Source organism: Microcebus murinus, chromosome 4 (genome assembly GCF_040939455.1).
Source record: "Microcebus murinus isolate Inina chromosome 4, M.murinus_Inina_mat1.0, whole genome shotgun sequence".
Lineage (NCBI taxonomy): Eukaryota > Metazoa > Chordata > Mammalia > Primates > Cheirogaleidae > Microcebus > Microcebus murinus.
Genome location: NC_134107.1, coordinates 17,839,738 through 17,866,607, shown reverse-complemented (window position 1 = coordinate 17,866,607; position 26,870 = coordinate 17,839,738). Strand labels below are relative to the sequence as shown.

At 40.4% G+C, this 26,870-nt stretch overlaps 1 protein-coding gene across 1 annotated transcript in view; it reads left to right on the top strand.

Moving 5' to 3' along the window:
• LOC105861290 (fatty acid desaturase 2-like protein FADS2B) overlaps positions 1–26,870 on the top strand; it is a 46,123-nt gene that overhangs the window by 3,219 nt on the left and 16,034 nt on the right. Inside the window, exons 2-5 of the mRNA XM_012746678.2 lie at positions 9,277–9,387; positions 19,028–19,225; positions 21,514–21,615; positions 25,539–25,664. Of these exons, the coding sequence (XP_012602132.2) occupies positions 9,277–9,387; positions 19,028–19,225; positions 21,514–21,615; positions 25,539–25,664 (537 nt within the window). The remainder of the gene's footprint in view (positions 1–9,276; positions 9,388–19,027; positions 19,226–21,513; positions 21,616–25,538; positions 25,665–26,870) is intronic.

Sequence of the window (26,870 nt, the reverse complement as noted above, 5' to 3'; positions counted from 1 at the left end):
CCCAATGGATACTTTTGTCTGTTTTGTCTAAGAGTTGATGACAGTATATAAATGGTTTCAAGTCTGGGATCTCCATCCTATTCCAAAGGTCTATATCTCTGTTCTTGTGCCAATTCCATGCTATTTTATTTTATTTTTATTTTAGCGTATTATGGGGATGCAAGTGTTAAGGTTACATATATTGCCCATGCCCCCCTCCTCCTTCGAGTAAGAGCTTCAAGCATGTCCATCCCCCAAATGTTGCACTTCTTACTCATTGTGGTTGTATATACCCATCCCCTGCCCCCCTCCCACCTGCCCGACACCAATGAATGTTATTCCTATATGTCCACTTAGGTTTTGATCCGTTAATACCAATTTGCTGGTGAGTACATATGGTGCTTGTTTTTCCATTATTTTTTTTTTTTCAATTCTCGAGATACTTCACTTAGTAGAATGGGTTCCAGCTCTATCCAGGAAAATACAAGAGGTGATATATCACCATTGTTTCTTAAAGCTGAGTAGTACTCCATGGAATATATATACCACATTTTATTAATCCACTCATGAATTGATGGACACTTAGGTTGTTTCCACAGCTTTGCAATTGTGAATTGTGCTGCTATAAACATTCAAGTGCAGGTGTCTTTTTCATAAAGTGACTTTTGATCTTTTGGGTAGATACCCATGGAATTGCTGGATCAAATGGTAGATCTACTTGTATCGCTTTGAGGTATCTCCATATTGCTTTCCACAGAGGTTGAACTAGTTTGCAGTCCCACCAGTAGTGTAGGAGTGTTCCTCTCTCTTTGCATCCACGCCAGCATTTACTGTTTGGGGACTTTTTGATAAAGGCCATTATCACTGGAGTTAAGTGATATCTCATTGTGGTTTTGATTTGCATTTCCCTGATGATTAGAGATGTTGAACATTTTTTTTATTATTATTACTATAGCCTAGTAGTGAAGATTGAACTCTGGTGGACTGATGACTCTAAATTTATTCTTTTTCTTAAGATTGTTTTGGCTGTAAGAGGTCTTCTCTGGTTCCAGACAAAGTATAGAATTACTTTTTCTAAATCTTTAAAGAATTATGGTGTAATTTTGATAGGGATTTCATTAATTCTGTTGATCTCTTTAGGTAGAATGGATATTTTAACAATATTGCTGCTACCAATCCATGAGCATGGTAGGGATTTTCATCTGTGCACATCTTCTACAATTTGTTTTCTCAGAGTTTGGTAGTTCTCTCTATATATGTCTGTCACCTCCCTAATTAAATGCATTCCTAAATATTTAATTTTCTTTAATTGTATTTTGAAAGGTGTTGCATCCTTCATTTTATTTTCAGCTTGACAGTATTGGCATATATGAATGCCTCTGACTTTTATGCATTAATTTTGTATCTGAGACTTTCCTGAATTCATTTATCAATCCAAGAGTCTCTTGGTTGAATCCTTGATATTTTCTAGGTATAATAGCATAAGACTAAGACTGGTTTGTACCCTTTACTTCAAGCCCTCAAGTGATGTTCCTTAACTGTGGTGGGATGAGGCATGCTGGTCTTATATTGGCAAGTGGGTTACCTCTGACTTATTTTCTTCACCTCTGGCCAGTGGAGATTAGTGAGTTTGGTCCCCAGCTGAAGCTTTTTACAGTGAATCCCATTTGTGTGTATAATTCCACCACCCTCTAAAAGCTTGAGATAGAGGGTATGGTGTTACACTATGGGATTAGCCTCTGTCTCATTGGTTGTAGATTGTGTTGAGGAGCCAGTTGTTGAGGTAATCTGATGCCTCTGTCTTGGTTTCTGGTCCCTGACTGAGGAATACTAATGTCCCAATCTTTAGGAAGAATATCACCACTCCCAAGAGTTCCCCCTTAAAGTGATGGTAGGAAAAGGCAGTTTGCAGCTGCTGCCTACCAGCCTTGATGTGTATTCTTCTACAGTTTTTTTGTTTGCCACCAGGGAGAGTCACTAATATGTTATACATGGTTCTTCCACCACACCTGGGAGTCTGCTTGTGATTTAAGGGGTAACTTTGTGCATCTGCTGGGGCCTCTGGCCAGGATTTTTGTTCCCTTATTATGAACTACACTGTGGGCAGCCCCCAGGATGTGGACATAGGCCCCAGAGTTATGATACTGCTAGATGACCTAAGCTGGTAGGACAAATCACTGGGCTGTCAATTTTTGATCTGTACCAAGGCCCTGCAGATTCACCCCAGTCACACAGGGACAGTGGCTTTTCTTGCTGCTCCCTTCCTCCCGAGTTGGAGTCCATCACCCTTTGTGCAAAGGTTGCTGTTCTAGGGGAAAGGATGATGCCCAAGACCACCCAGCACCACAGTGCCAGAGAATACCACAGGTGGTAGCCATCCCACAGCTGGGTAACTACCGTTGTGGGGAAGCACTCAAAATTCACCCATCAATACAGGCCCAGCTTCCCCTACAATAGGTCTCGGAAGGGTAGATCCTGTCACGTGCTGCCCAACAGTCCCTGGGCTGGGGTAGGGATGCTGCCTGAAACCACAGGGTGCCACAGAGTCTGGGTTGTGAACCCCAAAAATAGCAGCCTCCACCTCCCACAGACTCCCACAGCCTCCACATCCCCACTAGCACTGGGGACGTCTGTTCAGGAGTTGGCAGGTGCTGCATCAGGAAGCTGAGTCAACAGGATGCCCGCTGACTCTTGTGTGTCACTACTCCACAATTTTGTGCCTGTCTAGTACTGGTGAATGTATGGTGATTGCCATACTCTTGGTAAAAGTACACTCATTTGCAGCCATTATTATTCATATCACCAGCATCCAGGTCCTCAGAAATACAATGATTATTCTCTGTTTGTTTGTTCCCCCCCAGCTTAGAACTCTTGGGTAAATTTGGGGTCATTTGCTTGGAAAAGAGGGGTATATGATGGAGAACCATCATGCTTTCTAGTTAAGGAGGCCAGAACATAAAGACAGAGGACCTGAGGCCAAATGCTCACTCTGCAACTTATGGGGCACTGGCAGATTGGGGCTCTCAGTGGCAAGTGTGTCCCAAAGTATGATATCTGTGTACGAGCCCTGGACTAAAAGCTGCACCTGCCCACAGGGAAGCATCTTTTTTCTTATTTTCATCATACATCTTTCCAGGACTCCATCTTTATAATTAAAGGTGGATAATGATACCTAAGTAACACATCAAACGGGATCATTCCTTCATTCATGCAGTCAATTGCTTTACAACTCATGTTAGGGGACCAGCCTAATGGGAATGTAACTGGAATGGTTTGCATGTGGGCTCCACATTTACCAAGAACATCTTGAGGATGTTGCTGAAGCTCTTATAGTCTCAGTTCCCTTTTGTAGAAAATGGAGATAATAACACCTTCATCTTAGTATTACTGTGAAGTTCAGCAGAGATGAAATGAAGTGCTCCCTATGATGCTTGGCACAGATTCATAAACAATGACAGCTTTTGTTTTTTATTATTGTTTCATTCTCCTGAGTAAGATTGTAATTTCTTTCCAGAAACTTTACTAAGAAAAATTAATCTATAGAAAGACAAAATTGGCACATGAACTCCTGTTATTGCACATATGAGTTATCTGGTTGCATGCAAACTACATAATTTAAAACTTACGTCATCACCTTAATAACTAGAGTTTAGGACCAGGACTTTTCACTTTTAAGAGCTCACCCAAGAAAAGCTAGAAAAAGCCTATATGTCCAAAAAGAAGAATTGATTGTATTGATTATAATATGATTGCGATATGACTACCACTCAATTATTAAAATGAGGATCATAAAACTTTTTGATGATAGGTAACACATATGAATAATAATTGTCCACAAGTTTTGTATAAAACAGCATTATGTTCCCAGATCCATAATAAAAGAAGAACAAATGCAATCTTGTGATATATTCACAGAAGCAGCATGCTCAGAACAAAGAAATCAGGCTTATTATCCCACAGAATCACCAGTACATGCCTCATCTCTGGGCATCACACTCTAGCAGAGACATTGAGAAAATCAAGTTCTTTCTCATGAGAGTCCAAGACCATCAGAACAGGGCACAGATGACAAAAGCTTAGAGAAAACATGGCAGACTCTGTTTCAAATACTTGTAGGACTTCTACATGGAAGAAGGTAGAGATGTGTGCAACTCCCGAAGAAAGCATCTCAAGTGGTTTGGGATGAGTAGAGCCAGCAGAAGCAAAGCTGGGGGAAGAAGGGGTGTGTGCAGAGTGTAAAAGAGATGCAGGAGAGGAAAAAGAAGGGAGTTCAAGTACTAACAGGTGAAAAGGGGGCCCTGGGGAGACGCTGCCTTTCTGCAAGATCAGTCTGGCATATAAGTGAAGGATGAAATTGAGAAGAGCCAGTCAAGATGAAGGAAGACCAGGGCAGAGTCCCGGAAACATGCTGAAGACCCAACCAGGTTGTTAGCAACAGGAATGGAAAAGAAGGACTTGGTGGGAAGGATGTTCAGGAGACAGCCTTTATAATATTGATGAGTGATTGCTTAAATAAGAAAGAAAGAGGAGTTTAAACTGAGATATGGATGTCTGGTGTGGGGGACTGGGTGGCAATATCCACTATAGGATAAGGAAGCTAGGAGGATGCCTAGGTTTGGAAGGGAGAAAGGAGAAGGGGAGAGAGAGACAGAAAGAGATAGAGAAAGAGATAGAGAGTTTTCAGCTAGACCTTGGCTGAAAATATCAGGAAAAATTCTCAGTATAGGGAAGTTTTTAAATAATGAAAGTTCTCAAACAATAGGATGAGTTGGAGTGTATAAATAACCCTATGCTTATCCCTGAGGGTGAAGGGAAATCTGGCGACTTTATGATTGATATTTAATCCAAAATATCTGTCTTACAGAGCAAGGGCAAAGATGCATGGTCCCCACAGAATAGCCTAATCAGAACCCACCCTCCTACTCAAATATGTGCAGACTTGTTCTAGCTGCTGCCTTTGAATAGGTGGAATCTGAGCAGAGAGCAGAAGAGGAATTGCTCAAAGGTGTGGGAGTGGGGTCTTCACAGAGTAGGCTCATGTGCTTTTTGAAGTGGGTAAGACAAGGTCTGCATTCTACTTACCTGGTTTGTGACTGTATAAGCACATTCTCCAAGGTTGTTTTCTGAATTTGGGTTTGTTTCTTCATAAACATCTTTTGGGAAATTTCAACCCCCCACAGATGAACTAAGCAATAATTACATACAATCATGGTAATTTATTGATGTCTGATTCCAAACCCTAACCACTTAGCCTCTATGCTATGCCCTTGATAGGTTTTAGAATGACTGAATGAGTTAAGGAAGGAATTACTGAACCCTTGGGGAAGAATATGTTGTTTTATTTCCATATAGGGAAAATACAATCCTTGGAGAGATTAAGCAATTTGCACATATGGATCAGCCTACTCCTCAACCACCCTACACTGTGCCTTAGTGTGAATTAGGAACAGCACACAATTCAGTGGTTGTAGCCCCATAGGCACAAGGTTTTGTAAATGGAGTGTCTGCTGGAAGTGAAGCCACAGTTGCCCTCTTGGCCGAGTGTCTTCCTGTAGGACACTATCTGTATATAGCATTTAAGTTGTAAAAACAAGATTTTGTCTCAGACCTTCTGACTTTACATGCTTGTCTGTTCCATTAGGGATTATACCGCCTTAACACTAATGCATATCACTCCATTCCTGACCAAATATCAGGAAAAAAAACACAAAAAACAGAATTTTCAAGGTAATCGTGAAAGCAAAATAATAATCACATCTTTCTCATGTTTTACTAATCTGGATATAATCAAATTCAAGATGAACTATGGCATAAATTTATGATTAAATCACAATAAACAGTGGGTAAGTTGAATTAGAAGGGATTCAAAAGAATGACAATAAATGGGAGATGCCAAATTAGCAACAAGGCCAGAGAATAGAGGTGCTGAGGATAGAGATGCTGCCTTCTATGATCACCACACTTTGGCAATACAATCTCCTCATTATAGAAATGCAATGTCCATCTACTGGTGCATATTTTCCGCTATTCTTTAGGGATTTATTGATCACATACTATATTTCAGGCACAGAAAAAGGCATTATGTATACAGTGACTAATAATAATACATAGATCCAGTCTTGAAAAAAACTTACCACTAAAAAAGGTACAAGTAAATAAATTTATTACAACATAATTTGAAAAACTCTAGTAACAAAGTATCACATGAGCCCAGGGGCAATCATTAATACCTTTCCTTAGTGGTCTGAGGAGGCATAATTAAGATTAGTCTTGAAGTGCGAGAGGAGTTTTCATGGAGAGAAAACAGAAGAAGGAAGTCAAGGCAAAAGACAGTTTGTGTAAAGCTTCAGAAGCACAGAAGGCCGTGGATGGAGAACAGAATGGGGAGGCATCAGTAGAGAAAGTGATGGGTGAAGGGTGTGCAGAATGTGAGTCTGGGGAGGCAGGTTGGGGCCAGAAACAAACTGTTTTATGTGAATAAAACCTAAGGTGAGGAGACACCATCATCATCTGCCCATAAAGTAGCTACTAATGTTAGCATCATCACAAAACCACCTGGCATTGCTCTTTTCATGGGAGGACTTTCAGGAAAAGAATTATACATATTAAGGCTGGAATGGGCCTTTAGGCCTTCATGACTTTAGACTCAAATAGCCCTGAGTTCAAATCCTGATTGTGCTACTGTCTATGACATTTGGGGGCAAAAATATTTCTCCTCTCTGAGACTCACTTTCTTTATTTGGACACAAATGTGATGGAAGCTCACAGAACTAAAATGATGACTATGAGTCCGTCTGTAGAGCGCATAGTATATAAGACACACTTTACAAACACGGGCGCTAGTCCCTCTCCCCTTCAATTGACTCCTTCCCCTTCATTCAACAGAATTAATTTTCCCAAGAATATTGGTTATTTCAGGCCCTTTAAAATGGAAATTATGCAACTTAGTATCCAAATTCTGCTAAAAAATAATTTTTAAAAGAATATTATAGGAATAACAGGCAAGCTGAAAATCAAATCAAATCAAAGATGCTGCACCTTTCACAGTAGCTTGAAATAAAATTCAGTATCTAGGAATATATTTACTAGAGAAGATGACATATATAGGGAGAACATATATAGGGAGAACATATATAAGGAGAACTATGAAGCACTGAGAAAAGAAATTGTAGAACATGTAAACCGATGGAAAAATCTCCCATGGTCATGCATCGGCAGAATCAATATTGTCAAAATGTCCATACTACCCAAAATGATCTACGGAATTAACTCAACCTCTATGAAAGCATCATCATCATCATTACAGACCTATAAAAATACTTCTAGGCTTTGTATGGAACCAGAGAAGTCTTCATATATCCAAAGTAATCTTAACAACAGAACAAATTGGGAGGTATCAGTGTGCCAGACTTCAATCTTTACACCAAGGCTATAGCAATCAAAACAGCATATGACTGGCACAATAACAGGGATATAGATTTTTGGAACAGGGCGGATAACCCCGATATGAAACTATGTGCATACTGGCATCTAATCTTTGACATGCCTCTCATTCTGGAAAACTATAGCTCTTCAGTATCTATTGTCACAGTACTGACCTGTGGACTTTCCTGGTAATCAGAAGAAACAGTAACTCCAGAAGAATATTATCGTCAGCACATTTTTTTTTTTTAATTTCAGGGTGTTATGAGGGTACAAACATTTTGGTTACATTTTATGTCGTTGCCTCTCTCTAGTGAGGGTTAGATGCATGCTCTTTACCTCCGCAATGCTCATCCTGTCCTTTAGTTGTGAGTTTACCCCCCACCCAACCCCCTAATCCCTGGAGAATATTACTACCATGTTAGCACCATAGTGTTACAAGTGAAGACTATTTTTCCGATCTTGTGTTACCTCACTTTGGATAATGGGCTCAAGCTCAATCCAGGAAAATATAAGAGGTGCTAGATCACTGTCATTTCTTATAATTGAGTAGTATTCCATTGTATACATATACCAAATTTTAATAATCTTCTCATGAATTGATGAGCACATAGGTTATTTCCACATCCTTGCAATAGTGAATTGTTCAGCACATTACTTTAGAGCTTCAGATAGCTGCTCAGAGCATCATGAAATTACAACAGATTACACTCTTCTGCACCTTGATCTTGATCCATCATGATCTTTTCCATCCTAATCTGCTCCAAAGCAACAAGCTGAACATGATTTCTCAGTATGGATTAACCCTTAATCACTGAAACATTCCCTTCCTGCCTTCGTGATTAGAGGAACTAAGCTTTAGTATCATAGAATGCAAAAATTAGGTTATACCTAATACCTAATTTGTTGATCTATTATCATTCTTTTTTTTATTTTATTTCAGGATATTATGAGAGTGCAAACATTTTGGTTATATTTTATGTCTTTGCCTCATCCAAAAAGCATAAGACCAGAAAGTCCAGATCCTCCTTTTGAAGAATCTTTCTTCAATTCAAAAATCGTTTCAATCCATGGAAGTAAAGAATCTCTAACTTCCAAACATCAGCAGGATATAAGAACCACTGCTGCTTCTTATACCACATGGAATTGCTACTTAATGTGCACCTGAGATGAAAAATTTACAGTTGATCATCTCTATTCTGTGCCTAGCTGTTTCATAATCCCAGAACAGGCAGCCAGACAGTTTTTATAGAAAGTGAAGAGAATGACAAACTCAGCCAAGTGTGTACAACTTTAGACAACCCAGGGTTAAAGGCCATGCTCCCATGATCTCTCATGCTGCCTTTGCCTTAAGCCATCATCAACTTTAAACTCCCATTCTCTAGAAATAACTAGAGAACAAATAACTGGATAAATAACATTCTCCTAGGACTTGGCCAAGAACCAAGAGGGACCCTTCAATTGGAGATGACCTCAAGTGCGGCATCCCTCAGATCGTGTGAGCAACTTCCACACCAAGACTGATGATGGATTTAAAGACTCATAGGGCCTATAAACTCAAGCATTTATTTCTTCTGGGTCTCCACAAAATAAACAGTGATCTTGTCCATGCTCCAGGATAACCTGGCTATGTCATTGTGCCTAGAGAAGCATTGTGTACAGTAGGTGGGTATCTAGCAGTAGACTTTCACAGGGGTGCTCTCAAGGGTAATTTGGATCAATCAATTTAAAGCATCAACCTGGATATAGACACAAATCCTCTATAATGGTCTCTGTGGTGGTTCCAATGTGCGCACAGGCTGAGATAAGCAAGGGGGCCGATCTGTAGATAAGCATGTCCCTTGTAAGACTCTAACAGCTCTCTCTGATTTACAGGATGTCTTCAGAGCTGTACACCCGGCGCTTGACGTTGTGCAGTTGTACCTTAACCCACTGCTCATCGGGGAGCTTGCCCCAGGAGAGCCCAGCCAGGAGAGAAACAAAAACGTGAGTGAGGTTTGAGGGTCCAAATGTGTGGAAGGATGGTGAAAAGGCATAGTTTGAGGCCAATTTACTCTTTTCTGTGAGAAACCAGCTGTTGTGCCTGAGTGTGCCCACAACAGAGTAAATGAGTGGACTCTGCATATTTAAAAACAATGTCTTCCTCTATTGTAGTCAGAACACTCTGTGAAACAAAAGAAGGGGACTTCTGGTCTTGGATCAATGAGTAATGTCACTTCTGTTACCACCTACTTCATGCCATGCAACTTGCATATATAACTTTTTTCCACTGGCTGCTTGTCATTATGTATTTTATGTCTGTGTCTATGTTCCCTGCTCAGCTAATTTCCATGAGAACAGAGAATCTGTCTATCTGGCTTGATGCTGTGTCCTCAGGACCTACCTGCACAGGATCAGACATGTCATAAGAATTCCATGAATACCTATTGAGTGAAAGGTGTAAATATTTCCTAAGTGCAGCTCTTTTACATTTGGGGAAATTGTCATTCATGGAGAATAAATTAGTTTCAGAAAGTCCCGTGTCTTGTATGTCAAAGGGCTGAAACTTCAAATAACTTCTTTCTGGACCTATCTCTTAATTATTCCCAAGGATGAATGACATTCTTTCTTTAATATTTTGACTACATGAACTATTGTCTTCACAGGGTCTCTATAAGATTAAAAATTGACCTGAATAGTTATACATAAAGCTTAAAGGGATTTCACTTAGTATATAGTAATTCCATTTTTTTGCAATTTATTTATTTTTTTTTTAATTTTTTTTTATTTTGGCATATTATGGGGGTACAGATTTTAAGGTTTCAATAAATGTCCATTTCCCCCCCTCCCCCCAAAAGTCTGAGTCTCCATCATGACCATCCCCCAGATGGTGCACATCTCACTCATTATGTATGTATATACCCACCCCCCTCCCCCCTCCCACCTGCCCAATACCCTATTACTGTAGTACCTATGTGTCCACTTAGGTGCTACTCAGTTAATACCAGTTTTCTGGAGAATATATCTGGTGCTTGTTTTTCCATTCTTGGGATACTTCACTTAGTAGTATGGGATCCAGCTCCAACCAGGAAAATATAAGATGTGCTATATCACCATTGTTTCTTAGAGCTGAATAGTACTCCATGGTATACATATACCACATTTTATTAATCCATTCTTGGATTGATGGGCACTTGGGCTGTTTCCACAGCCTTGCAATTATGAATTGTGCTGCTATAAACATTCGAGTGCAGGTGTCTTTTTTGTAGAGTGTCACTGGATCATTTGGGTAGATGCCCAGCAATGGGATTGCTGGATCAAATGGTAGATTCACTTGGATCGCTTTAAGGTATCTCCATATTGCTTTCCACAGAGGTTGAACTAATTTGCAGTCCCACCAGCAGTGTAGGAGTGTTCCTCTCTCTCCGCAACCACGCCAGCATTTATTGTTTGGAGATTTTTTGATAAAGGCCATTCTCACTGGGGTTAAGTGATATCTCATTGTGGTTTTGATTTGCATTTCCCTGATGATTAGAGATGTTGAGCATTTCTTCATATGTTTGTTGGCCATTCTTCTGTCTTCTTTAGAAAAATTTCTGTTCAAGTCCTTTGCCCACTTTTTAATGGGGTTATTTGATTTTTTCTTCCTAATTTTCGTGAGTTCTAAGTATATTCTAGTTATCAGTCCCTTATCGGATGCATAGGATGCAAAAATTTTCTCCCATTCTGTAGGTTGTCTGTTTACTTTCATGACTATTTCTTTGGCTGTGCAGAAGCTTTGTAGTTTGATCATGTCCCATTTATTTATTTTTGTTGCTGCTGTGATTGCCTTTGGAGACTTCTTCATAAACTCTTTGCCCAGGCCGATGTCTAGGAGAGTGTTTCCAACTTTGTCCTCTAGAGTTCTAATAGTTTCATATCTTAGGTTTAAGTCTGTTATCCAGCGTGAGTTGGTTTTTGTGAGAGGTGAAAGGTGTGGGTCCTGTTTTAGCCTTCTACAGGTGGCTATCCAGTTTTCCCAGCACCATTTATTGAAGAGGGATTCTTTTCCCCAGCGTATGTTTTTGTCTGCTTTGTCAAAGATGAGATGGCTATATGAGGATGGTTTTATATCAGGATTCTCACATCTGTTCCACTGGTCAATATTCCTGTTTTTGTGCCAATACCATATTGTTTTAATTACTACAGCTTTGTAGTATAGTTTGATATCTGGCATATTAATGCCTCCCATTTTGTTTTTGTTGCCTAGAATTGCTCTTGATATTCGGGGTCTTCTTTGGTTCCATACGAAGCGTAAAATTATTTTTTCTATATCTGTGAAGAATGCTGATGGGATTTTAATAGGTATTGCATTGAATCTGTAGATCAGTTTGGGTAGTATAGACATTTTGATGATATTGAGTCTGCCGATCCACGAGCATGGTATGGATTTCCATCTGTTTACATCCTCTGCTATTTCCTTCCTCAGTGTTTCATAGTTCTCCCTGTAGAGGTCTTTTACCTCTTTGGTTAAATATATTCCTAGGTACTTTAATTTCTTTGTTGCTATTGTGAAGAGAATTGAGTCTTTGATTTGGTTCTCAATTAGATTGTTGTTGGCGTATATGAATGCCTCTGATTTCTGTGTATTGATTTTGTATCCTGAGACTTTACTAAATTCATTGATCAGTTCCAGGAGTTTCTTGGTTGAATCCTTGGGATTTTCTAGATACAATATCATATCATCAGCAAACAGTGAAAGTTTGATCTCTTCTGCCCCTATTTGGATACCTTTGATTCCATTTTCCTGTCTGATTGCTGTAGCCAAGACTTCCAGCACTATGTTGAACAGAAGTGGAGATAGTGGGCAGCCTTGTCTGGTTCCAGTTCTAAGTGGGAATGATTTCAATCTTTCCCCATTCAGTATGATGTTGGCTATGGGTCTGTCATATATGGCTTGTATCATTTTTAGGTATGTCCCTTCTATGCCTATTTTCTTAAGTGTTCGTATCATGAAAGGGTGTTGAATTTTGTCAAAAGCTTTTTCTGCATCTATTGAAAGAATCATGTGGTCTTTGTTTTTGCTTCTGTTGATGTGGTGAATTGCATTTATAGATTTACGTATGTTGAACCATCCCTGCATCCCTGAGATGAAGCCCACTTGGTCGTGGTGGATTATTTTTTTGATAAGTGTCTGGATTCAGTTAGCTAAGATTTCGTTGAAAATTTTTGCATCTATATTCATTAGGGATATTGGTCTGTAGTTTTCTTTTTTTGTTGCATCCTTTCCTGGTTTTGGTATCAGAGTAATATTCGCTTCATAAAAGGTGTCGGGGAGGTTTCCGTTCTTCTCGATGTTGTGGAATAGTTTCTGCAAGATAGGTACTAGTTCTTCTTTGTAAGTATGGTAAAATTCAGGTGTGAAGCCATCTGGACCGGGACTTTTCTTTTTAGGGAGATTTTTAATTGCTGTTTCTATTTCAGCTGTTGAGATTGGTCTGTTCAGGGAATCTATTTCTTCCTGGTTGAGCCTAGGGAGGCTGTGTGTTTCTAGAAATTTGTCCATTTCCTCCACATTTTCCAGTTTGTGTGCATAAAGATTTTTGTAGTATTCATAAATTGTATCTTGTATCTCTTTGGGATCAGTTGTGATATCTCCTTTTTTATTCCTGATGGAGCTTATTAGAGATTTCTCTTTTCTGCTTTTCGTTAGCTTAGCCAATGGTGTGTCAATTTTGTTTATTTTTTCAAAGAACCAACTTTTTGTTTTATTAATCTCCTGAATAGCTTTCCTGTTTTCAATTTCGTTTAGTTCTGATTTGATCTTGTTGATTTCACTTCTTCTGCTGGGTTTGGGGTTGGTCTGTTCTTCTTTTTCCAGCTCTTTGAGTCGTTTCATTAGATTATCTATTTGTGATCTTCTTGTCTTTTGGTTATAGACATTTATGGAGATAAACTTTCCTCTCAGAACCGCTTTAGCTGTGTCCCAGAGGAGTTGATAACTTGTCTCTCCTTTGTCGTTTTCTTCATAGAACTTTTTTATTTCTGTCTTGATTTCTTCATTTACGAAGTAATCATTTAGTAGGAGGTTGTTTAATTTCCACATTTTTGTGTAGAAATGTGAGTTTCTGTTAGGGTTGATTTCTAGTTTTATTCCACTGTGATCTGAGAAGGTACATGGTATGATTTCTATTTTTTTAAATTTCTTGAGATTTTCTTTGTGTCCTAGGATATGGTCAATCTTAGAGAATGTCCCGTGAGCTGATGAGAAGAACGTATATTCAGTGGATTTTGGGTAGAATGTTCTGTAGATGTCTGTCAGACCCAATTGTTCTAGAGTTTTGTTTAAGTCCATTATTTCTTTATTAATTTTCTGTTTGGAGGATCTGTCTCGTGCCGTCAGTGGGGTGTTGAAATCTCCGGCGATTATGGAGTTGCTATTAATCCATTTGCTTAGCTCCAGTAAGGTTTGCTTTATGAATCTGGGTGCACCTAAGTTGGGTGCATATATATTTAAAATTGTTATCTCTTCTTGTTGGACTGTGCCCTTCACCATTATATAATGACCCTCTTTGTCTTTTACTACTTTTGTTGGTTTAAAAACTAAGTTGTCTGAAATTAGAACTGCCACACCAGCCTTCTTTTGGCTTCTATTTGCTTGGAATATTGATCTCCACCCTTTTATTTTTAGTCTATATGCATCCTTGCAGGTTAGATGTGTTTCCTGAAGACAGCATATACTTGGCCTGTATTTTCTTATCCATTCAGCCAGCCTATGTCTCTTGAGTGGAGAGTTTAAGCCATTCACATTTATTGAGAGAACTGATAGGTAAGGTAGATTACTGATCATTCTGTTGGGTTGGATGTTATTGCTATGATTTCTGTCTTGAGCCATTGTAATATCTGGCCTTTAATATCTTTGGGTTTTGGTTGTTTTTATATTTGTGGGTTATTATTATGATGTTCCGTGCATAACGCTGTTTTAAGTACTTCTTATAGGGCTGGTCTTGTCTTGGTGAATTCTCTGAGCCTTTGCTTGTCTGAAAATGTTTTTATTTCTCCTTCATATACGAAGCTTAGTTTTGCAGGGAATAATATTCTAGGCTGGGCATTGTTTTGTTTCAAAAGAGTGAGAATGGGGCCGCAGTCTCTCCTTGCTTGTAAAGTCTCATTAGAGAAGTCTGATGTTATTCGAATTGGCTTTCCCTTGTATGTTACTTGCTTCTTTTTTCTTACAGCTCTTAGAAGGGCCTCTTTAGTTGATACTTTGGTTAGTCTGATGACTGCATGTCGTGATGACTTCCTGTTTGCGTTGAATCTCCCAGGGGTCCTCTGAGCTTCTTGAACTTGTATATCAAGATTTTGAGCAAGGCCTGGGAAATTTTCCTTTATTATATCTTCAAACAGCTTGTCCAACCCTTGAGTGTTGTCTTCTTCCCCTTCCTGTAACCCTATGACCCTCACATTAGGTTTCTTCACATAATCCCACAGCTCTTGTAGGCTTTGCTCTTTTCTCTTGTTTCTCTGCTCTATTTCTGTGACTGATTTATTTAATTGGAGGGTGTTATCTTCAAGCTCTGAGATTCTTTCTTCTGCTTCATCTACCCTGTTCTTGAGACTTTCCACTGTATTTTGTAGTTCCTTGAATTGATTCTTCATTTCCAGGAGTTCGGTTACACTTTTCTTCAATGTGTCTATTTCTTTTCTCATATCCTGGAGACTTTTTGTGGTTTCTTGGTGTTGGTTGTTGAGTTGTTGTTGCAGCTGGGTGAGTGTTCTTATGTTCCACATACGAAATTCCTCTTCTGTCATATTGGTTGCCTGATTTTGGTCGGTGTCCGTTTCTAGAGGGCTGGTGCTCCTCTTTGGGGGTGTGTTTTCCGTTTGGTTCTTCATATTTCCTGAGTTCTTTCGCTGATTTCTTCCCATGTCGATCAGTTGTTGTTTCTTTCCTTAGGTTATTGTTTGGGTATTCACACACCTTGTTTAGTTTCTGAGGCGTTAGGTGGTGCCTGTGGGTGAAATTGGACCACTCCCTGTATATTGAGTCAGTGGGTGCCGTGGCAAGGCTGTGCAAGATGCTGTCCCTGTCAGTAGGTGGCGTTTGCTTGGAGGAACAGGCTATGGTGTTGATTTTGAGTCCTGTTATCAGCTCTGGTTCTGGGCGGAGCTGGGTTGGGTAAGCCTGCCCTCAGGCCGTTAGCAGGGGTCAAAGTTCTGTTCTCTGTTTCCAGGGAAGGCTGTCAGGGCGGGGCTGGAATGGTCCCGCTCAGCCAGAAAGTCTGGGTGTGGGGGTGGGGCTGTCTGAGACCAGCAGTCTGCAGCAGGCCTCGCTTCTTTCCACCCTCCCCAACTCCGCAGCTACTCCTGTGCCTCTGCCAGCAGGCCAGACCACAAGCCACCAGGCCTCCCTGGACTGTGATGCCGGCGGGGAGGTTCCCTGCACAGGAATGCCACCTGGATTGGGCGCACGGCCTCCTCCTGGGAGGAGGGTTGCCCTCTAGGACGCCAATCCGCCCCTGGAGGCACACAGACCTCAGTAGGCTGTTCACGTATATCCCTTCTGTGCCCCGGGCAATGCTAGCCCTTGGTGCAGGGGATCTGGTCTGCAGGTCCGACCTCTGGGTCCCAGAGTTCAAACTGTATTCCCACCAGGGAGAGGATTTCCGGTCCTAATTCACCCACAGGGAGCCCAAGCTGGGTCTATGTCTCTCAGCCTCTGAGTCGGCACCGTTTTCCTGGGAACACGGTGCCAGCAGCACCTGGGAGGGCGGGCGGGGTCCCAAACGGGAAGGTCCCGTTCCCTGGAGGTGCCTCCGGCTGGTGGATGTATTGTCTCTCTGAGCAGCCGCGGGTAGGGTCGCCGGAGGGGAGGAGGAGGCAATATGGTGCCTGCCGCGAGGCTCGTGTCCGTGCACACAGAGGTGCCCGGAGGAAGTTGGGAACCTGGTGCCACGTCTGCTACAGGCTCACCGTTGGCAAGCGGCGGCAGTCTCTGGGCTAGTGTCCGCAGGTCTCTCCACCCGCTGGGGAGCCCACCAGCAGTCCCGAATGCAGGGGAGGGGAAACAGGGAATCCACCTACCCTTGCCGCTGGTCTCCGGGCTGCTCCGGTGGTCTCAGCCTCCAGTTCTCCTCCGCAGCCTCCTCCTGTGGAGTCTCCCGGGGTCTCAGGTACCCCTCCTTCCGGCCCTTGTCCGCTGTATGCTCGTCTTCCTGCTTCTTTCCTCTAGTTTCTGCTAGAATCGGTCTTTTCTGGAGAGACCCTCTGTCTGGCGGTGTTATTCGTCCGCCATCTTGCTCTGCCCCTGCAATTTATTTTTTATGAAAGCTTTCATTTGTTTATTAATTTTTTAAAATAATTTCTACAAAACACTGGTCCATATACAACTACAAGGAGAAGAGAGTGAAGATTTTATTCCCTCTCTAAGAAATGAGGAGACAGACTCACAGACGTAACAAGGCTCATCTGAGGACACACAACTGGTTAGCTGAAAATCTGAGACTAATGCTTAGGGTCACTCCGTGGGCCCATGTGCATCCTGCAGCACAGCTCTGTTTGGAGAGTGGGCTCTGAGGGTGGACAGCCCGAACTCACACCCCAACCCTGCCATTCGCAAGTTGTACAAGTTTAGGCCAGTTCCCAAAACTCTGTGTGGCTGAGTTTCTCTCCCTGTAAATTAGCAACAATAGGACCAACCTGAGAAGAGTTATTGGGAAGATGACTGAAGGAAGTAAAGTCATTTGTAGTGCTTACAACAAGGTCCGGACATAATAAATGCTTGATAAACTTTAAATATCATCCTTATTATGAACCCAATGGTGATACTAGTAATTTATGAACTTCCAGATAGAGCTCCATCATTTGGGTCAGATGATCCTAGGTTGAAAAGGGAAGTTAATGCAAAGCTCTATTGCTTTTTCTAAAAATTCCCTCTAAGAAAAAGAAAATCCCACTAATGTCTGACAGATGTAGGACAATCACCATATAAAAGATTATTGATCTCTGAGGTAAATGATCTATCATTAATTTTCTTTGTACATCTATGGGGATACTAAATTCACTATGCATAGAAAATTAGTGTTTGAGCATGAAACTGGACGTCAGGTGTGGACTTAGGCCCAACATCTGTCACTGACTTCCTTATGACTTCAGATCAGTCACTCTTTTTGGTTTGATGACTGCCTACCCTGCAATAAATGGGCAGGAAAAGATGACTAGGCTGGGAAGCAGCCTAGATATAACCAATTAATATTAGAAAATTACTGAAATGATGTACAGCCACAAGAATTACAAGGTGGATGGGGGCACTTGGGTGATGAATCTATCCAGACTTTTGTCCAGCACTGTGTCTTTTAAAAGTTGCATCAGCCTGGGTGCTGTAGTGCATGCCTATAATCCCAGGATTTTGGGAGGCCAAGGAAGGAGGATCACTGGAGCCCAGATAGTGAGCTACTATCATGCCACTGTACTATATAGCCTGGGAGTCAGAGCAAGACCCTGTCTTTAAAAATAAAATAAAATAATGGTTTCATCAGTGAATTTTGAAATGGTATTTTTGACATCTACAATTGTTTTTGTACCTCTTTTTATTTCTAATTTCTCTCCTTTTTTATATCTGTACAACCTACTGTCTTTCTTATGCCCTGGTCACTTTCTCAACTGTCTTGGTTTGAAACCCATCATACTCAATAAGACAAGGGCTATTTCATCCCAACTTTGCATATTCCCCAGTATGCCATGGTAAGCTTATAAACTAATGCTAATATTGCACATGAACATACACACATGCACATGCACACATTGTACTTACACAGGACCACTCTAACCAGTAGATATGCACTAATGCCACTAGGAATGATGTCTTGTTTGGGGAGATTTACTGAGCAGCTCTCAGAAAATTTGTCCTTATAGCTACTCTAAGTGAACTGCATTGTTCTTTGTTTACCATCTTCTATGAAAGAGCCCTTTTACATGTTAAATACTTGATTTGGACTGCACTTTGTGAACTACACCAGCAACGATGGTAACACAGAACCATATAGATGACCAAGTGCTCCAAAGCAAAACCAGAGCTTAATCAACACCTAAAATAATACTGATGGCTTAAAAGGCAACTGTTAGGCTTATGTATCCTTCTACCAAGCCCTTCTCCCCTTCCTCTTCCTCTGCAAATTCTAATTTCATGTTCCATAGCAGTTTGAGGACAGTTTGCATGTCAGTAATCATCTTTCTCCTCTCCAGTAAAAGAAAATTTTCAGCAACTTATTTTGAATGTTCTGTTTACTGGTTTATTGTTTGTTTTTTTTAATTCTGGAATATTAAATTATTAATATGGAATATTAATTAACATGGAATGTTAATTAATATAGAATATTAATATGGAATATTAATTATTAATATGGAATATTAATATTAAATATTAATAACATTCTACTTAAGATTCACCCTGGGGATGAACACGCTTGAAGCTCTGACTTATGTGGGACAAAGGCGGTATATGTAACCTAAACATTTGTACCCCCTTAATGTTCTGAAAAAAAATTTTTTTAATTCTTCTGACAAAATGAATTTATCACAATTAATAAAATATAATATTAATGATGTTAATTTGTATTCTCTTTTCCCTAAATGAACTAATTATTTTCTATAAATACTTATTTCACAGTCCGAATTGGTGAAAGATTTCCAAGATTTGCGGAAGACAGTAGAGGCTATGAACGTGTTTGATGCCAACCTGGGCTTCTTCTTCCTCCACTTAGCCCAGATCCTGATTTTGGAATTCCTGGCTTGGCTAACAGTGTATCAGTTTGGCAGTGGCTGGAGTGTTACAATATTCATTGCCTTTTTGCTCACGATTTCCCAGGTGAGCAGATATCCTAAGCCAAGGCAGTGTCCTCACAGGATGGCTTGAATCTTTTTCTTGTCTCTTCAGATTGCTGTCAGCTGCTGTCTGAGGCTTCGCGGCCAGAAACTCATCACTGTCAGGCACTAAGCAACCAGCTACAAAATGTCACTGGGCACCAGTAGTCTCACCTGTAAAATGGGGATAAAAATGAATATGAAATTATTCTGAGGAGGACTAAACAAACTAACGTGTAAAATACCTAGCTCATTGTAGGCCTTAGGGTAAATGTTTAATTAATGACAGTTGCTAATGGTTGTTCTATTTTATTCTCACAATTTCAGTAACTGAGGATCTGTCGTTGGCCATATAACTCTCACCTTTATCTTTCATTCATTAATGAACCAACATTTGTCAATGCATCAGACCATTAATTCTCCAAGGGCAGAAACTGTATCTTATAATATGAGAATAAGAACATATAAGTCCCTCTGTAAATGACAAACAGCAGCTGGTACTTGGCTGGGTATTTGATAAATCCTTGTGGAATAAAGTATGGATCTGTGAACACGGCCTTCTATTAATGCTACACTGTGTTGTGCATATGAAAGGAAATTAATATGCTTCCTGCTTCTGAGAAAGGAGTCATCTATTGGAGCAGATAGTCACTCAAACAGCAAAACATATTGCATGACAGAATCGTGTTAATACCAAAGAGAGGAACAATGTGTGCTGTTGGAGTAGAAAGGAGCTTTTCATTCTCATTGGAACAAGTGGAGAAGGTTTTGTAGAGAGCTAAGAGCAATGTGTTACCAAATTATACAATTTTGCATGCTAGTTTTTTTCTTGAAAAGCTGTCTTGCTTTCTATCTTAAAAAGTGAGTTTTTGAAACAAGAATAGAATCCAGTAGTTGTTTGGTGCTTAGCAGGAGCTGGGGACTTTGCATCTATGTTAAGTTACACAGTGGCCCATGAGTCAAGTATTAGTAACCATTATCAGATGAAGAACTGATGGTCAGAGCTACCAAGTAACTTGCCCAGAGTCATGATGCTCAATAGTGGTGCAGAACAGTTTAGAATCCAAATATGTCTGTCTCCAAAGTCCATGGTTTTTTCAGTCCATGCTGGAAGATTTTGACAGTGGGAAGGGGAGCATTCAAGGCTGAGAGAACCACTTGTACTAAAGCAGAGTGGTTAGAAAAAGCAGGCCAGGGATCTGATTAAATTAGAAAGCTTTTGGACAGCCAAGGAAACTGTCATTAGAGTGAAAAGTCAGCCTACAGAATGGGAAAAAATATTTGCTCCCTACACATCCAATAAAGGGGTGATATCAAGAATCTACCTAGAACTTCAAAAAATCAACAACAAAAAATCAAATAACTCCATCATCAAATGGGCAAAGGGAATGAACAGAAACTGTTCAAAATAAAATACAATAATGGCCATCAAACATGTAAAAAATGCTCCATATCTCTAATAATTACAGAAATACAAATCAAAACCACAATGATATATCACCTAACCCCAGTGAGATTGGCCTCTGTCAAAAAATCCCAAAACAACAAATGCTGGCGAGGATGTAGAGAGACAGGAACACACTTACACTGCTGGTGGGACTGCACATTATAGCAAACTCTGTGGAAAAGAATTTAGAAATACCTCAAAGTGCTAAAAATGGAAATACCATTCAATCCAGCAACATCACTATTAGGCACATTCCAAAAAGAACAAAAGACATTCTATTATAAAGACATTTGCACCTGAACGTTTATAGCAGCACAATTCACTATCACAAGGATGTGGAAACAGCCCTAGTGCCAGTCATTTCTAGTGGATTATAAAAATTTGGTATATATATATATATATATATATACATATATATATATATATACAATGGAATACTACTCAATTATAAGAAATGACACTTACCTAGCACCTCTTATATTTTCCTGGACAGAGATTGAGCCCATTATCCAAGGTGAGGTATCAAAAGATTGAAAGAATAGGCTCCACATGTACTCACCATCAAGTTGGCACTGATTAATCAACACTATGGTGCTCACACGGTAATAATATTCTCCAGGGATTAGGGGTTTGGGGGGGGGAGTAAATTCACAACTAATGGATGTGGTGAGCATTATAATAATAATAATTTAAAAAGCAGGCCAGGGTGGAAAATAAAAACCTGCCTTTATGTCACATGAGATCTCCAAGTATTCTCAACTGGGCTCATGAATCTACTCTGGGGTTACTTTATTGATTTCTTCTGGAGTTCCCAACATCTCTGACAACAACTTCCTGTCTCCTAGGCTCAGAGTGCATTTTTGCAGCATGACGCAGCACATCTTTCTATATTTAAGAAGTCCAAGTGGAACCATCTGTTGCACAAATTTGTGATGTGCCATCTCAAGGTACAGTATGTCAGGGTTTATGATGGGAATTCTTGAATGTCATTTCCTCAGGCACTGACTTCCACATTTGTTTGACTGTGCACTCATACCTGTAAAAAAAATTGTATCATATCCCATTAATAAATACAAATGTACTAATAGTGTAGATAATATATACATATTATGTAATGCAGTGTTATAAAATATGTGCTAAAATCAAGAATTTTAAAACTTTATGAGAAAAATCTTCAGTGTTATGGTAGACTACTTGCCCCATTCCCTGGCACCTCATTGCCCTAAGGAACCATCTTGCAGAAAAAAGTGTGTGCCTTTAGAAAGGAAGATGTGCACTGTAAAATCGTGAAAGGGGGTATTCTTAGAAGGAATTTGGGCATTTATTGCTCGGAAGTTAGGGGAATTCATCAGGTTCAATTAGTCCTTGAAGAGTGGATCTGTGAAGAAATAAAGGAAAAGATGCAGGAGAACAGATAAAAATGAAGAGAAATAGAAAGAGTAGCCAGGGAAAGACAGGTGGCTCTGCTCCAGAGTTGGGGGTTGCACAACCCAGACTGCTGGAAAAAGCAGACAGTGAGAGACGACAGCTGGTCTAATCTTCCGGGTATAAGCGCGGAAGCTCCAGGAAGCAAGTACACTGTCCTGTGCACCACTGCCACGCAGCACCTAAGAGAGTGCCTGGCACATAGTAGGCCTTCAATAAGCATTGTTGAATGAAGGAATAAGTGAGTGAGTGAGGAAACAGAACTTCTCAGAGAAGCTTTCAGCCACAGCTCTGACAGTGCTCACCATGTGATCCTGAGTAAATCACATTCTATCTCTGGCCCTCAATGTTTCCATCTGTAATATTAGGAGTAAAACAAGATCTCTGTGTTTCTAGAACTTTCTAGGATGGAGACTCTGTCCTCTGGCCCAGAAGGGAGCCCAGAGCCTTCCACTAACCAAGCCTTGGATTCTAACAAGGGCCTCTTAAGGAAACTGACTGACTCAGAGCCCATTTGTTCCTCCTTAACACAGCAGTTTCACACGTGTATGTCTGTCTGGGTGTCTGGCTTCCCCACCTACAGTGGCTGGAAAGTGTCTCCTACAAAAGAGTGAAGGGCATGCAGGGGTCAGCCCACAGAGAGCCATGAGGAGTAACCACTGCCAGCAAATGGCGAGGAAAGGCAGATGGGACCCATGTCAGATGACAGCCTGCCACACGCCAGGTTCAGAACTGGCCCAATTGTCTCGTGTGATTCTCATGAGATGGGGATTATAACACCCCTGTTTTTTAGCTGACATTAATGTTCAAAGGGATTAACTAGTTAAGCCAATGGCCACAAGCTGATAAGTGGAAGAATTCCTAGCACAGTATTAAATAGTACTGGCTCTGTAGCAGTGCTTCTCATTTTTGGCTATCATTTGAAGTCACCTGAGGAAATTAAAAAAAGAAAAAAGAAAGAAAAAGAAAAATCCTGATGCCTAGGCACCATCTCTAGATATTTTGATCAACATCAGCTGTGGTGGGGCCTGGAATCAGCATAGTTTTGAAATCTCCCCAAGGCCATTCTAACCTGCAGGCAGGATGGAGAACTGCTGCTTTAACAGCAGACCTGCCTTCTGTGGGAGCTCAGCCACTCAGCAGCTGGGTGACCTTGAACAAGTTACTTAATGTCTTTGAATGTCAGTTTCTTCAACTGTAAGATGAGCTCAGGGACCTGATAGGGACATTGTCAGAATTACATACCATACCCGTGTGTCATGCTCACCACAGTGCCTGGCTATGGGAAATGCTTAATAATGTTTAGCTGCTACTAATAGTAGAAATAACCTTCTATAACAAAAATGAGGACTTAGAATCATAAAGACACCTGTTTAATGGTGATGGTGTGAGGAAGATATGTCACAATATCATTGCGTTGCAAGATACTAGCAATTGTTCTCATCTTACACTCTCTCCCATTGAGCAGACTGAAGCTTAAGTAGATTAAATAGTACTGATTTGGAATTCAGTGTGTGTTAGAGACATGTCTGTCAATCAAAATGATTAGAATGAATAATAAATTGTCATTTTATGTGACAAGCTTCACTTTACCAGAGAATTCCTGTAGGCACATTATTCCACCCTTTATCCACCAGTGTTAGGTAGAGGAGGTGTTTCTGGATACACTCAGAAACACCACAGAATAAAAGCAGAGACTTTTATTATGTCATTGTGCATTTCAGCCCCTACTCGTTTTCCCTCCTCTGTTCTGATTAGTCAGAGGAAAGGAAAGACTCAAATGCCCCAGAGTAACTGGCAGTTGATTTGGTGCCAGTGTGTGGAATATTTTAGATCATTCCCGCCCTCGGGGCAATTTTAAGAATCACTACTATCCCATTGCTCCAAATTTGTACATGGTTCTTTGTGTATCAATTGTGTCTCCAGAAACAATTTTGCACTGGTTGAAATGAATATAACCCTGATGACTCGTGAGCAGAATAAGAAAATGGGAAATGGCTTTCAAAAGGAGTTGCTAAGAGAGGAATCATTCTTCAAAGAAGGTGATAGAAAGGCAGTACTAATGCTCACAAAATTTCAAACTTAGGCATCCTTTCTGTCATAAAGGTATAGGGTCTGGACTAGCACGCTCCGAGAAAAGTACAAAGCAAGTTACATAAAAAAATGACACATGCATTTTAAATTTTCTAAGAGCTACATTCATAATTGCAAGGCTGTGGAAACTGCCCAAGTGCCCATCAATCCAAGAATGTACTAATAAAATGTGGTATATGTTTACCATGGAGTACTATTCAGCTCTAAGAAACAATGGTGACATAGCACATCTTATATTTTCCTGGTTAGAGCTGGAACCCATACTATTAAGTGAAGTTTCCCAAGAATGGAAAAACAAGCACCACATATACTCACCAGCAAATTGGTATTAACTGAACAGCACCTAAGTGGTCACATAGGTACTGCAGTAATAGGGTATTGGGCAGGTGGGAGGGGGAGGGGGGCATACATACATAATGAGTGAGATGTGCACCATCTGGGGGATGGTCATGCTGGAGACTCAGACTTGTAGGGGGAGGGGGGGAAAGGGAATTTATTGAAATCTTAAAATCTGTTCCCCCATAATATGCTGAAATAAAAAAAAAGATAATTATTATAGAACATATATTCACAATATCATTTCGGTTTTTTTTTGAAACAGAGTCTCTCTTTGTTGCCCAGGCTAGAGTGAGTGCCGTGGTGTCAGCCTAGCTCACAGCAACCTCAAACTCCTGGGCTCAAGAAATTCTACTGCCTCAGACTCCTGAGTTGCTAGGACTACAGGCATGTGCCAACATACCTGGCTAAGGGCCACTGTTTTTCTCCAGAACTAATTAAAGTTTTTGAGCTGAGACTTCTTTACATGTAAAATAGCAATAATACTGCCTGCCCCAGCTAAATAATACTATTCAGCTATAAGAAACAACGGTGATATAGCACATCTTATATTTTCCTGGTTAGAGCTGGAACCCATACTACTAAGTGAAGTATCCCAAGAATGGAAAAACAAGCACCACATATACTCACCAGCAAACTGGTATTAACTGAGCAGCACCTAAGTGGACACATAAGTACTACAGTAATAGGGTATTACCTTCAGATTTTTTTGGCAGGAGGAAATGATGATCAAATAAGAGAAGAATGGAAAAGTACTTTGTTTCAACAGGCTTTTATCATTTTCATTATCAGGAGTTGTTTTAAGCTAAAATAATGTTTCTGGATCAGGGAATTATTTCTTCAGAAGCTATGACAGCCTCAGTCCAATGAGTCATTCTGTGACCCAGAAGTGGGGGCAAGATCGAGACACCCAAATATCATATTTTGAATTTGGGGACAGATGATGAAAATTCTGAAAGTGAAAGGTATTTCTGGAGAGAGTTATTCCAGCTAACAAACCCTCTCTTCTCCTCAGGGCCTGTCAGGAAACTGGTGGAATTACATGCACTTCCAACATCATGTAAAACCAAACATCTACCCCAAAGACCCGGATGTCAAATTTGGCCCATTTTTTGTGCTTGGAGATTTGCAACCTGTCAAGGTACACTTAGAAATCCTGGGCATCTGAGAAATGTTTCTGGAAGTGGTTCCTGAAGAGGCTTATCTTTGGCCTTGCCTTGGAAAGATGAAGCTGGGAGTTCTGGTTTCACACACGATCTGGGAGCATTGTTCCTTCTTTTAGGCCCGAAATATAGACTTGAAATAATTGAACCTGAGGTTGAAGGTTTGGAATCATGATTTATGGCTTTAAAGGTCATTTGGTCCAACCTCCTCTCCAGGAACTAGGGAACCCACATAAGTCTGTTTGAATTGGCCCAGTGACAATGGGCCCCTGCCCAGTGCCTATCATCACCTCTGAGGCAACACAAGCCAGGGGTAGATAGTGGATCTGGATGAGTGAGTTTGGCAGTGATTCCCCAGAGTTTAATGAGGATGTGGATAAATGTTCACCAAGAGAAGACAGGTCAGTATATTCTATAAGCACTAGATTACAAATATTTAAATATCTCATTATCTCAACCAGTTCTAGCCCAGTTAGAAAAGTCTATGCTGTTATATTTAGTTCATATCCATTTTGGTACATTTATATGTGAACCACAGCCGAAATCCCTCTTAACACAACTAGAGATGCCAGCTCTCATTTAAGCTTCTTAAACTATAGAAAATGGAGGAGAAAAATCATCTTGAAAATTTCTCAGTTATTGACTCTTTTAACTTCAACATAAAACCATCATGTTAAGGACTACTTAAATTGCCAAGTATTTTGGAGAGAGTATTACCTAAACAAACTAGGTATAAGGGTAAACAAGGAAATGCATCTCTTCTAAAAGGGAAATGTTGGCTCCTGAATGTCAGGTACTTAGGCAGAGGTTGCCATATCTCCTTCTGGGACAACTTAGGAGATTTATAAAATAGAAGTGTATAGCTTTGTCAGTTGTCACCTAGGCATATGTGGTACATAAACCAAAAATTCCGTAACCTTTGGAGAATATTTTTTCCCAGTTTGGAGAGACCCACCCTCTGCTCCAGCTGAAATAGGAAACAAGATCCCTTATTTCAACTTTTTAAAAAAATAGTAGGCAGTGATCAGAAACCATTTGCTTTTGACAATGGCTCCCCACACAAGATGGACTTCCTGATGTTTGTGTTAGTGTTTGAGCTAGCGTACCCAGGTCTGAGAAAGATTTATCCATACAAAATTGAGGATAGGAATAAGTTTGTTTACTTTTTCCTATGTGGAAACAGG